This window comes from Vidua chalybeata, chromosome 30 (genome assembly GCF_026979565.1).
Source record: "Vidua chalybeata isolate OUT-0048 chromosome 30, bVidCha1 merged haplotype, whole genome shotgun sequence".
NCBI classification, from domain to species: Eukaryota; Metazoa; Chordata; class Aves; order Passeriformes; family Viduidae; genus Vidua; species Vidua chalybeata.
In genome coordinates, this window is record NC_071559.1 from 2,930,137 (window position 1) to 2,943,878 (window position 13,742).

Consider the following 13,742-nt stretch of genomic DNA (forward strand, 5'->3'; position numbering starts at 1 on the left):
GGGAAGTTTGAGCAGTCAGTGGGAACAGCTCCATTCGTACAAGGTGTCAGTATGGACAATTTATGCACCAAGAACTTCCCTTGGCATTTTGGGGGGATGGAAAAGGAAAGGGGGTGATCTCTTCTAAAAATCAGCACGCCTTGAGCCAGCCACCCCAACATGCAGAAGCAAACAAAAGTACTATGTGCTCATCCACGAGCAAATTCCACACACAAAAAAAAAAAAAAAAAAGCCGATGGCTGTGAAGTAACCAGCAGGTGCTTTGAAAATTGCCTTGTTTCAGATTTAAGCATAAATTTGCAGTGCAGGGTTTTCTTGGACCAAAAAAAGATAGGATAAAAATAGAGGGAGTCTGCTCTTTGCAGCATCTCCTGGGAAAGTTAAGCAGTTAAATCCTCACTCTCTTTTCTGAAATGCTTTGGGGGGAGCTCGAAGAAAAAAGAGGGCTCTTGGAGGGGGGAATATTGTTAATTAATCTGCTTGTTATGGGAAAAGACAGAGGGGGAAGCAGCACAACAAACAAACCCTTAAAGCTGTGATGACCTGAAGTTAGGATTCAGAAATCACACTGTGCTGAGCACCTGCAGGAGAAGTTTCTAGAGGGGTCTTTAGGCTTGGGGATTCTGAAAACACAGCTCAGGGGGATAAATCTGGGGCTAATAAATGTGGGAATGGGTTTGGTGACAAATGTTGCTACTGAGGGGCAGAGGAATCACCCTGCATCGTGTCGGCACAGGGCTGGCGCATCCGAGCGCCGCTGTCCTATGGGACCACACAGGGGTCTCTGACAACCCCAAAATTCCCCACCACACCATTGTTGCACCCCACAACCTCAGGACTGCTGGACACAACGACGGGGGGTCCCGCCAGCTGCCGGATGACGCAGCCCTGGTTCCCAAAGCTGAGCACTTGTCCAGCCTGGCAGGGCCCCATCCTGGCATTCAGGCCCCCGCTGCCCGCGCTGACCACGGTGCGGGCTGGGTATCCCCCGCTGCGGGAGCTGAAGCCTCCAGCTTTGCAGCTGACCCCTCCAGCCTGGCAAAACACCTCTGGGATGCACTGCTTGGCCACGGAGCTGAGGACTCTCTTGGGGTGGATCCCAGCGCTCCGGGAGCTGAATCCGCCGCTCTGAGAGCTGTGTCGCCCGGCCCGCCTGCCCAGGGAGCCGTAGCCACACACGGCTCCATTGGCCATCATCCCGCAGTCATCAGGGATGTTGTAGCCACTGCTGACCACAGCTGCAACAGAGCCCATGGGAGCCAGCAGTTAGGGAGGAAAGCCATGACTTTCACCAGGCACGTTGTTTCTTGAGTGACAGAACCAACCGAACCTGATTTCCTCCAGATTTGTCCAATGTGTCTGAGCCCCTGCTCCTTCCTACTCCTCCCCCAGGTCCCAACACATCCCCTCATGGATCCTCCCCCTTCCCATGTTCCTGGTGCCTCGCAGGTTCAGTACATATCCCATGGTCCCCAGGACATCTCCCTGTTGCCTCCAAGGGTAGAAAAGGGTCTTGAGTTTGACCTTCTCCCCTCACTCCAAAAGCTGGGCTTTTTTTAATTCAAAGGTATTTGAGATTTCTGGGGCTAAACTTTCCAGAACTGGAAAAGGGAGGCAGAGGGACCTGGAGCAGACAGATAATGCTGCTCCCAAAGGTGTCTGTGTCAAAACAAGAAATCTTCATTGCTGAAAAGGTGCAGTTACTTACACACGCTCACAGGGTTCCCCACACATATCCTGTGGGGAGAAAAGAGAAACGCACGTTACTCACAACTTCCAGACACAATCCAGACCACTTAGTCCTTTGTGGCAACACGCCTCACTATCCCTAGGACAGGAACTGCTTTTGCTGGCACCCCTGTGGCCTTCATGGCCTCCAGGCACCAGGTCCAGTTTCTATGAGCCTGGGGAGATCTTGGAGCTGTAGAATTCACTTGGGAGCAGGAACTGCCATAGTCTCAGATACACAGGAGGGAAATGTGTCACCAACCTGCTCTCTTCACCCTCCAGCAGAGTCTTGTAGGTGGCAATCTCAATGTCCAGGGCCAGCTTGACATTGAGCAGCTCCTGATAGTCCCGCAGCATGCAGGCCAGCTCGTCCTTGGCCTTCTGCAGAGCATTCTGCAGCTCAACATGCTTTTCCCGAGCATCTTTGAGGGCACAATCCCCACGCTGCTCAACATCACAAATGGAGGTTTGCAGGCAGGAGACCTGTCAGGGGAGGAAACAGTGTAGGTGTCTGCAAAACTTATCCTAGTTTTTGGACGCTCTGGGTTTGCATAAATCTGGTCTTCCAGTTGCAAACAATTGGAAACTCACCAACATCCCATCCCTCTCCACCCACTTTTCACTTTCCAGCTAGGGCCTAGAGCAGATGTCAAGTCTTCTAAAGATCAATGCATCACCTTGCCCTGTGTCCGAGCTGTCCTGCTTCTCTGGAAACGTCTCCTACCTGCTTCTTGACGCTCTCCAGCTCACACTGCAGCTTCTGGATCATCCGGGTCAGCTCTGAAATCTCACACTTGTTGCTCTGCAGGTCATGGCAGTATTTCCCTCTCTTATCCTGCAGCTCCTGAAACTGGAACCAAGAAATAGGACAATTGTCACTTCTGGCCTGTGACATTGCCAGGCACAGACCCAGCTGTCCTCTTACTCACCCTGGTCTGGTAGAAAGCATCAACTTCTTCTTTGCTTTTCTGGGCAATCTCCTGGTACCAGCACTCGACATTCTTGATGATGCTTTCCATGTCCAGGTCCCGGTTGTTGTCCATCTTGACGATGACCGAGGTGTCGCAGAGCTGGCGATCAACCTGGGCCCTTTCCTGTGGGGTGGGAAGGGCTTTGTCAGCTCTTTTCACCTCCCAGGCTTTGCAGGGAGGGAAGGGCTGGGACACAGAGTGGCTGAGGGATAGAACAAGTCAAGAAATGTCCCTCAGGATGGCTCAGCAGAAAATCCTGCAGCAGGATGAGTTGCCACCTGTGACTGCTGACCTACGTGCTGACCTGCAGCAATTCTGTCCACATCAAGGGCGAGGAATTGGAGTGACTTAACCCTTGGTATCCTCTCATCTCCTGCTGCCTGAGTGATTTAATGACAGGACTGAGCTGGGAGTTGCTTCAGCTCTAATCAGGCAGCTGCAATCCGGAGGAACGAGATGGACTCATCTTTTCTCCGGGGCAGAGTTAGGACACAACCAATTCCTACCTGGAGCTGCACGAAGGAAGAGGGAACCACCCTATCTCCAGCATAATCATGTTAATTTTATATCAACCTTGTACTTCCATGCTTGGCATTATTCAGGGCTTTGTATGAGACACATCCCAGAGGAGTTTCAAGAAGTAGAAATTTGGAGCACCTGAAGGATAAGACAGGACCACCAAAGTCCCAGGATGTACCAGAGGAACTCACCTCCTCAAACACACATTTCAGCAGCTCCAGCTGCCTCCTTAACAGATCCACCTTCACCTCCAGCTCTTCCTTGTTCAAGAAGATGCAGTCTGCATCCTGCAAGAGGACAGACACACACATTCCAGCCAAACCTGGCTGCAAATGTTGGAGAAACACACAGAGGCAACACCAACAAGACAGAAATGTGTCTCAACAAGATTTCAAGAGAAAAAAGGTGTGAGAGGGTGAGTCAGGATATCCTGGTGCCTCCTGAAGGAAAATAAAACCATTCCAACATGACTTACAGGAATTAGTTGATTTATCACTTAGGACGCAGCTACAAACCCACAATTGACTAATGAGTATTTAAACACAATTTTTTAATATTCTTCAAATGATTCCTGCTTTTCTGATGTCCAAGAATAAAGGATGTGGAGAGACAGACAGAAATAACCTGGTGTTCTGGTGTGACCTGTCCTTCTCTGTCCCCCTCCCACACTTCAGGAATGTTTTTGAGGCAAAAAAAACCTGGTGCTGTAGTGCTGATGATGTAAACTTTGAGGAGACATTATTTTTACTTTCTACTTGGCTCTTTTCCCAACCCTGTGCCTATTTCTAAGTCTCCCTCCAACTCATCATAACACTTTTGTGGGTTTTTGTTAATAATTAACTATTTCAGCCAAGTTTTGCCCCAGAAAAACCTACTACAGGCATAACGATTCATGTCGTTTGAGCTTCTCACCTTTTTGAGTGCCACAAATTCATTCTCCACAGTTGTGCGCCTGTTGATTTCCTCTTCATACCTGTTGGAAAAGGAGGAAAAAAGGGCCGAGGAATGAAAAATGCTCAGACACTCAGACATCAACCATCAGGTACAAATGATAATAACTTCAGGTATAAATGACAATAACCACCAGGTAAAAATGACAACTCTGGCTTGGACTGCCACCGGGCACTGCCAGATCAGTGTCTGGAGACCAACATTAAACCATCCCAAGATCAGAAGCTTCTTCACGAGCAACAACATTATTACCAATGCAAAGAGCTTGCCAGTGAGACAGAAGAATGTGACACTCCCAGAGGGGACATGCCACAAGTCTAGGAGAAGTTGCCCGAGATGAACCAGAAAAGTAAAACACCACCAGCTAGAGGAGCCCAGAAGGTCCTTACTTGCACTTGAACTCCTCCACCAGCTGGCTTGTGGCACATTCTTCACTGCCCAGTTTCTGCTTTTCACACAGCAAACAGTCCAGGCGCTTCCGCAGGTCACAGATGTAATTCTCGAAGTACAGTTCCAGGTTTTTCCCTTTTTTTGGCAGCACGTATTGCTGCAGGAGGCCCCACTTGGTCTCCAGCACTTTGTTCTGCTGTTCCAGGAATCGGACCTGAAGGCAAAAGATAGCAATTCTTCAAGTAAAGAGGTGAAGGCAGGGACTCAACACCTGTTTAACTCTCTGCGCTTAACCACAGGTGCAGGAATGGGATTTTCAGGAAGTGAGAGATGATACAGCACCATGATCTGAAAGTTATCTGCCCTTATTAAGAAGCCTTTATGCCATGAGTCTGAATTATTTCAAAATATAAAATCCAGACATGTAAATTATTTAGAAATCTAAATGTCATGTCTACATTATTTAGAAATCAAAGAGTCCCATGTCTACATAATTTAGAAATCCAGGACCCTGGTGTCTAAATCTGCATTTCTTAACAAGTATTAGGAACAAAACTCCAGATGGTGGCTCTGATGTATTTTAGGATAAAATCGGGTCCCCAGATAGTGAAACTACTTTGTCTCTGTTTTTTCTACAAAGGGATCCTTGGGTGACAGATCAGATTTCATCTCTAACCTTCATATATCTGGATCAAGATTAACCACCTTTGCCTTCAGGAAAGATTTTGGAACTGTCGCTATATTTAAAGTCAAAGAGAGGAGAGAATCATTGGAATCATTTAACACAGGACAGAAAGATGAACCTGTCCGGGCTGTAACTTCTACCTAAGCTGCAGCAAGAAATCCAATTTGGACTGAGACTGTCCAAGAGGAAACAACTGCGAGAAAGTCCAGTGCAACCATGGCCATGATTCAAAGGCCATGGAATGCCAGAACAGGGACAGGGCTGAAATAAGCCCCATTAAAAAGATCTCAGTCTGGACCAACATGCTCTTAAAATTATTATTAGTTATCAAAAATTGTTAGAATTATCTTAAAATTCTCTGTGGAAAGCGGGACCCCTGCGTGGACCCAGCTCAGCGATTCACGGCAGAGCTGGACTGGGGCTTTGGAGGAGGTGGCACAAGATGGGTTCGGGAGGGGTTTGGTCAGGTTTTGTTTTCCCCGAGGAAGAGCAATTCTGGAGCAGGTCAGGACTCACCTTGTCAATGAAACAGGCAAACTGCGTGTTGAGGGTCTTGATCTGCTCCTTCTCCTGGCAGCGTATCTCGTGTTCCAGCGGGTCCACGCCGACGCAGAGGGGCTTCAGCAGCCGCTCGTCGATGCAGATCCCTTGGATGCCATCAGCCTTGCGCTCGGGGTACCCCCGCACGAGGCTGTATCCCCGGGGGCCACACAGGCCAATCCTCCCTGCTCCAGCGTTCCCATAGCCCACGCCTCCGAACCCCATCTCCCCAAAGCAGGCGGTGGAGCAGCCCCCGTTGACATAGGAGATCCTCCTGCTCCCGCCCAGGTTGCAAACGCTCCTGCTGCTGTAGGCGCCGCACCGCGCCGGCTGGCTGGCGGATGCGGCGTAGCTGCGACCGCAGATCTCCGAGGCTGAACTGAAGCCTCTTCGTCCCAGGACAGATCTCACCGTCGGTGCCTGCCTGCTCATTGTGGCTTATTTGAAGGTGGAATAGCAAAGTTATGGGGCTGCTCTGGTGCAGGATAGGAACAGGGATCCCACTGGAGAGACGTGGGGATGCTGTCCCTTATATATATTTTGGGAAGCTGGCCTTGATAGGATCAGGACGGTAATTTAAGTACTTAAGGGTTTGGTTTGCCTGGCAGCAATAAATGCTCCTCAAAATGCAAACCAGCCCAGCAAATAGTAACTACTGAGGAAATAAAAAGGAATCTAAAAGTGCTCTGTTTGCAAGTTGCCTTCGAATACATTACGGTTTGAAGTGCTCCCCTAACTTAGTGCTAATTATAGTTTAGGAACATTTTTGAAGGAACTCTTTGTGATTTGTTTGCAGTGTGTTGTTTGGGGTTTTGTGTCTCATAGGGCTGTGTGTGATGGGATGTTTTGCGGACTTGCACTTTGTGGGGGTAATTTCACAATTTTGGGTGCGGAAAAGTAACTCAAAGGAAAAATAAAAGAAGAAAGTCATCTGTAGAAAAACAAATGCTGTGTAAGTTGTGTCATAATGGATCATTTCTCTATCTGAAACACCAGTAAATTCACGGAGCTTAAGGTCTGAATTTGTATGCAAGGACACAAAATATCTCCCAGTTACATGCACAGAATCACAGAACTCTAGGGAATTCTGGGAATGTGCAGAAGCCTGGGAATCTGCAGCATTTCATGTTGACCTTCCCTGAAACACCAGTGAAGCAGATCAGGTTTCATCCAGGATCTGTGACATATTTCTGTTTGCTCACAGATGTATGTTCTGTGCCATCAGTGACCATTTTTTCTAGAATTACACTGTTAGTTCTTACTTGTGACAGTTAATTCTTTGGCTTTCACTATTCTTGAGCTTCTTGCAAGGCTGGGTGTCAGAGCCCTTTCAGACTCACCTCCTGGAAGTCTCTACGGGGAACAAAAAAGGAACAATAGTCTGTTCCAGCTTGGTGAGATCTGCCCCATTCACCATGCGACGGCTGAGTTTGGGTGACTTTGCCAGACATGTCCTTGAGACCTGGGGAGACAGCTCCGAGGCAAGGAGTCCCCGGGGCCACACTCAGGGGAATGGAGGTAATTTGCTCTCTTCAGGGGCTGGGCTTTCTGCACCAACAGAGGAAGTCTTAATGAGTGGATTAGGCTGGACACCCGGGAAGGCTCTGAGTCACACCAGGGAGATGAATCCCTCTCTCTCCTAATCACCAGCCCAAGGAGGTGAGGCAGGAAACCTCTCCAGGCCTTCTCCAAACTCGCAGTTGGAAAGTCAAAACAAAAGAGCTCTTTCAGCTCTTCACAGAAGAACTGTTTGAGAGAAAAAAAGGGCATAGTTCAAACAAGTGAACACCCTCAGTCCTTCCTTTCGAAAGGAGCAATGCTTGGAGGAATCTCCATATTATACAATGGGATGGCAGCTGGAGACACCCAGGTTCTATATTCCCTCATCCTCATTAACCTCCTCCAAAAACATTTTCCAAGAGTCAGGATGACAAAAATTATGCCAAACCTCCTCCAAACACACAACTTTCTAATATCAAATGGTTGAAAAGAAGATGCACATGGAAACCGCGGGATGTGACTGCAGCTCCAGGATCCCCAAAGCCATTAATTGAACCTGTAATTGCAGCTTCTGTGAGTTTGAGGGCTTGGTGGTATAAATTAGTTGTGTAAAGTGCTACTTTTGCTGTATCCAAAAGGGGTAATTCCAGATATTTACAGCATTCAGATTACACCTTTGTTTGTAGTAGTTCAGGCTTACAGTGTAAACTGGGCTGCCAGCACAGTTGGAAATATCAGATTAAACAAATATGAGAGGCTTCAAAAGCTGCAGTTTGGAACTTCCACAGTCCTTGAAGTTCTAAACAGATTTATCAGAAGCAAAATGCAGATTTGACTCCAAAGAAGATCAGTTGTTCGGAACCCTGTGGAGGAAACCAGCCTCATCATCAGACTGAAGATGTACCCCATTCCTGCTCTGCACCCCCTTATCCCAGTTGCATGTGTAGGAGACACTTGGAATGCAGCATAGGCTGCAATTAAACATCTGTGAAACAGCTGTGCTGCAGCAGCCCCAGTTCCCAAACTCGTGAGAGCCACTGGGTTCCTAAGAGGGAAGAGATTTTGGGTAAAGTTGCTCAGCACTGGGTGAAATTTGTGTATTAGCCAAATTCCTGTTGTTTCTTCTGGATCCCAGTGGGACGACAGCTCAATTTAATGTCTTTTAGGTCTTTCCAAGGAATAATGCGTGGTGCATAAGACCTCAAGAATAACCAATTTGGTTTTGTGAATATGGACGTGGGAAAGGGGAGAGCACTCAGAAGAAAAACCTGCAGCTTTTTGACTCAAAAGAAAAAAGAAAAAAAAATAGAGGGGATGAAGTGAGGAAATCAAAAAGGAAAATATTTTGATGAGGGATTGGATAAGTCATTTTGACAACTTGCAATCGCTTCCTTTGTCAGCATTTCACTCCCTGAATGTGCTGCCGAAAAAGGAATTCATTAGAGGAGTGGTGGCGTTCACTAATTTGTTTGTTGCCTCTGGAGATGAATCTGGATGAGCTCTCAGAAGGTGTTTTATGCGATAGTCTCAAAGGGCTCTGTTATTATCCTTAGCCATTGAGAGCTCCTCACAGTCAGGTTGGACAATGGCAGGAATCTGCCTGTGCCACAACCATTTGATACATGTAAGATTGGGTCAGAACATGGACTTTTACAGTTTCTTGGACCGGGCAGATTCTTGTCCAAGTTATTAATGACATGTTGGAGGATTGATTTGATTAGTGCAGCCTCTTGTATCCTAAAGCCAAAGATATCCAAGGCAATTCAGTCTGGTCATATGTTTTTGCCTCTCATTAGCAATCCAGGTGAGTAGTCAAAGCTGGGATTTTCAAGGGATATTCCTCATAAAATTCATCAAACACTGCGCCTGGGTGCACCTTCCTCCCTCCTTCAGCCATTAATGTGGCCACAGATTCTAATTTCCTCTTTGAGACTCCCTCCCTGGCTCATGGAAAGAGATCTGGCATCCCCAGACAGTGATTCATCAACTCCCAAAATAGGCAGTGGAGGCAGGTGGGAGGAATCCACCTCTGCAGCTCCTTCCCTCTGTTCTTCCTGGAGACCAGAGGCCGTCTAGACAACCAGACACCGGCCCCGGCGCCTGCTTGGGGAGGCTGAGGGAGGTGAAATGAGTCCCACCCTTTGGGCACTAAATTTCTTCAGCACCTTTGAAGTCCTAATGAGAGCCCAAACGTCCCACGCTCCTGGATCCACTCGGCTCGCAGTGCCACATCGCCCGGTCCTGCGATTGGAGGCTCCCAGCAAAGTAAAGGCTTGATTTGATCTTCCTCCTGTTGTTTTCTTCCTCCCACAGTGGAAATGAATGTGGGATGTATGGGAATCCTGGATCAGGATGGTGTCCCACTGCCTGGCACAGCAAAAGTGTTAAAAAAGGTGAGAAAAGATCTCAGTTGTTAAAAGGTTTCAGAAATGTCCCTGTAAATCCATAAGATCGCTGATCCCTTCCAGCTGAAGTGGTTTTCCAGCTGAAGAGATACCCTGAGCCATCCCAGGGAAGGAAATGCCTGTGGAAAGTTGGAAGTGTATTTAGCCAGGAGAAAAGCTCTTCCTATGCCAAAAGTCTGATGCCCAGTAAGGATTGGATTGGATTGGATTGGATTGGATTGGATTGGATTGGATTGGATTGGTGCAGCTTTGGGAGGTGCTGCAGAATGTCTGATGTTTGGAGAGGCCAGGTTTAAGTTCAACACTTGCCAAATCATCCTATCACATCTTGAAATTGTGATAGGGGAGTTCGGAGGCAAAGAAATAACCCTAATTCCATGTCATTGCCCTGATTTATTCTCCTCTTGCATAAAAAGTGAGAGGGTGATCTGTTTCCAGTGGGAAACCTCTGGTGATCAGAGCCCTCCTAATGAATATTTATACCTCTTTGATTGCTCTTTTCTTGTCAAATCTTTCTTGTGGTTTCCTTCATTAACGATTGAGCCTGACGTATTTTGTGCTTCTCATATTTGATTGGGAAATAACTTCTTATTACATGAGAGTGTGGGGGCAGAGGAAGCTCTTCCAGTTCTGAATCCTAATAATTTTGGTGAGGAAAGAACTTTATTCTGGATTTTTCCTTTGGTAAAATGTATCTGCCCAACCTCAGGTTCATTTCTTTGTTGTGCTCTTTCATCAGTTTAACCACAAAACACTTTAATACTTCTTTTTATTATTAATTTTATGTTGATTTATGTTCCTTATTTCTGTTTTTTAATCTGCTCAACTGTACAATGAAACAAAAAGATCCCCATTTGATCTTTTTGAAAGCTTGAATCATACTCATAGGACCTCAAAAACTTTGTTGAAAAACCAACCAAGCACATTACGGGGCTTTTTTCCCCATAATAACCTCTTCCAGCAGATTTTGAAGAGCTGTAAAAAAATGTGTTTTGGCATCTCATGTCTGCAACAGACACAGCATAAAAACAAAAAGGCTGAGATGATTTCATTCTGAATTTTAGAACACCCATTGAATCCAGGTAGGAGTCAAATTTGGTGCAAATCATCTTAAAAGACCTTAAATTTACACCAACCAAAGACTGGATCTACATTATTGAATCCCTATTGCCCCAGCCCTGGAAGTTTCCAAGGCCAGGCTGGATGGGGCTTGGAGCCACCTGACCTATGGAAGTTGTCCCTCCTCATGGCAGGGTGTGGAACTGGATGGGCTTTAAGGTTCCTCCCATCTCAGATCATTCCATGATTCCCTGACTCTCTCCAGACTGCTCTGTCTCCTCTGTTTAATTAAGACTTCTAATCATTAGATACGTCTTGTGCAATTGAGGAATGGGCATTTCTGTACTTTTGGTAAACACCGAAAAGCAAATGGTAACATGTTGGCTCTCCATTAATTTCACTGGAAAAGGAGCAAAAGGTTTAAAGCCACCCAGGAGAAATGAGCGTGGTGTAATTTACGTGTGTGACCAAGGAGCACAACTGCAGTAATTAATCTTCGCTGACTCCAGCGGGTGGAATTCTGAATTAAGATTTTCTTTATGGCTTCCCTGCCTGCACATGGATGACCAGTTATTCCCAGGACATCACTAAAATCCTTCCTTCCTCTCTGTGACTCCGTGTGTTCCACCAACGAAACCACTAAGTCTCCTAAAGCTGCATCAGAGAGACTTTGATGAGCTCCTTTTCCAGAAACACTTCCCAGAACACTTTAGGGAAAAGATTCTGGATTAAATCTCACTGTTTGGCACAGAGATAGCAAATGTTTAGTGAGGAAAAATAAAAGGGAAACAGGAATTGAGTGATAAGAGGATAAGTGCCCCAACACAACCAACAACCCTTTAAAGAAAGAGTGGAAATCAAAAGGATTTGTGGGTTTTTAATGTTCCAAGTGTCCCTTTTGGATGTGATCCCAGTGGAGGAGCTTTTCTGATGTGGTTTCCTGATGCTCCAGTGTTCTCACACCCAGTCTGCCTCTCCCTCGTGTTGAGGTGGGGTTGAGGTTACTTTTAGCACTAAAAGTGGAGCAGGACTTTCATTTTTATACTTTAGCCCTTAAATCCTGCTTGTCACAGCCCTCACAGCTGAAGTTCAGATCTGGCTGTTCCTGGGACAAGGAAGTCCAGTTAAAATCCTCACCCCTGGTCCACACATCCCTCATGGCCGAGCAGAGCTGCTCTTGGCAGCCTTGCAGCTCTTCCCACACCTCCCAAGTGCCCCAATGTCTGGAAAGGCTGAGCCCCTCTAGCCCTAAATTCCTCTCTCCTGGGGATGCAGCCAGGAGCACCAGGGATAAATTTCCTCACTTCAGAGCAGCCACGCTTCTGGAGGTGAATCTTCCACAAGAGGCACAAATGTCGTGGGGTCAGGATGCAACACTGCAGGAGGACTTGAATCTTCTGGGCTGTCCAGATCCACATCCCAGGTCAGTCCCAGAGCCGATGGAAATCACTGCTGTGGGAAAATATAACGGGAGTCACTCATGGGGAGGACTCAGCCTTCCTTCTCCTCCTCCTCCTTCTTCTCCTCCCTCTCCAAGCCACAGTGAGATAGTTTAATTTTGTAAGGAAATTTGAAAACCTTTATCTTACATACTCCAACAGGATTCCCAAGGCAGATCCCAGAGGAGAAGGAGGTCACAAGGTTATCCATGATGCAAAAAGCATTTCTAGCACTCTTCACCCTCGTGGGGCTGTGGAGGAGCCCCAAGGTCTGAGCACTGCCCACACATGGCTGTGGTGGAACCCACCCGCTCTCTTCACCCTCCAGCAGAGTCTTGTAGGTTGTAATCTCAATATCCAGGGCCATCCTGCCATTCCACAGCTGCTGGGAATCCTGCAGCATCCATGCCAGATCATCCTTGGCCTTCTGGAGCTCATCTTGCAGCTCACTGTGCCTCCCCCAGGCATCTCTGAGAGCATGACCCCCACACTGCTCAATGTCACCAGGTGATGTTTGCCAAGACGACACCCTCTGGGGGGACATGAGGCATCCTGCCTTTTTGTGTCTTCTTTCTCATCATTCCCACCTCTAAAAGAAAAAATCTTGCTTATTTTGAGAGTCTTAAACTGGGGGGAGAGGGGGTATCGGGGCTTTTTCTTTAGGAAAGCCAAACATTTCCGAAATCAATAGTCAATTATAAAATATTCAGGAAGTCTGAACATGTCCCTGCGCTGCCAGACTGGGTTTGAGTTTTGTTTGGAGGATACCAATACTCTGCCCTAACTGGAACTAATAATTAAGGTTTCCCATTGCTTCCCGTTATAAACTATATAATGAATTAGATGGTCTGGAAATTATACCAGTTTCTACAGGTGCTGAATTACTGGTGAGTCATAATTCTACCCGTTTGTTGGATGCTTTGAACCCCTGTCAGAAGTCAGAATTCCTGCTGAAAGCAATTTCAGCAATTTTCTGAGAGCTGTAGCTGGCTCCAGGTTCCATAGCCTCTCCCAAACAATGCCAGGAGGCCAAAGTGCTGCTTCAGCCAAGGGTCAACCCACTAGGAGCAGAGGATGGTGAGAAGAATCTTCTCCCATGGAAAGCTCACCCAGCTGACAGCTGGAAGACACCATGGAGGAGAAGATACAATCCAGAAGGACCCCTTTGCTCTGACACGTCTGCACTCCTCCTTTACACATATATCAGGAGTGGAGCTTGTTTGATGAAAAGGAATAATTTGGGCCTTTCCTGGGGTTTGCAGTACCTGGTAGAAATTAGGAGGTTTCAATATGCAATACAAGTGAACATTTGTGAAATCCAGTGGAATTTCTCTAAGTGTACATCATGCAGTCAGCTCAAATTCTTTTATTGGGTTAGCTTGTTCTGCTTCCTTACAGTAAATACAGGCTAGGAAATGGCCCGGAGAGTGTTTCTCTCTTCCAAGGACAGTTTCCTCTGCCATGAAGACAAGGTGGGAGAGCTAATGGTGTTAGCTTGGAGAACAGAAGGCTCCAGGGAGACCCTGGAGTCCCTTCCAGTGCCTAAAGGGGCTCC

At 47.0% G+C, this 13,742-nt stretch overlaps 1 protein-coding gene across 1 annotated transcript; it reads right to left on the reverse strand.

Moving 5' to 3' along the window:
- Window positions 1-762: 762 nt before the first annotated feature.
- LOC128801445 (keratin, type II cytoskeletal 4-like) lies at window positions 763-6,216 on the reverse strand. The gene is made up of 9 exons (XM_053967323.1): window positions 5,761-6,216; window positions 4,559-4,773; window positions 4,131-4,191; window positions 3,410-3,505; window positions 2,658-2,822; window positions 2,453-2,578; window positions 1,991-2,211; window positions 1,709-1,737; window positions 763-1,238 (listed from the first exon to the last, which is right to left on the reverse strand). The coding sequence occupies exons 1-9, from the start codon at window positions 6,214-6,216 to the stop codon at window positions 763-765; spliced, it is 1,845 nt and encodes a 614-aa protein (XP_053823298.1).
- Between the last annotated feature and the right edge of the window lie 7,526 nt (window positions 6,217-13,742).

What these genes read in the sequence shown, in the direction of transcription:
- LOC128801445 (XM_053967323.1), bottom strand. Translation starts at nt 6,216, where the DNA reads ATGAGCAGGCAGGCACCGACGGTGAGATCTGTCCTGGGACGAAGAGGC. An exon ending in AATTTGTGGCACTCAAAAAG is followed by an intron (nt 3,506 to 4,130) that starts GTGAGAAGCTCA and finishes GTCCTCTTGCAG; the next exon opens with GATGCAGACTGCATCTTCTT. An exon ending in ATGCTTTCTACCAGACCAGG is followed by an intron (nt 2,579 to 2,657) that starts GTGAGTAAGAGG and finishes TCTTGGTTCCAG; the next exon opens with TTTCAGGAGCTGCAGGATAA.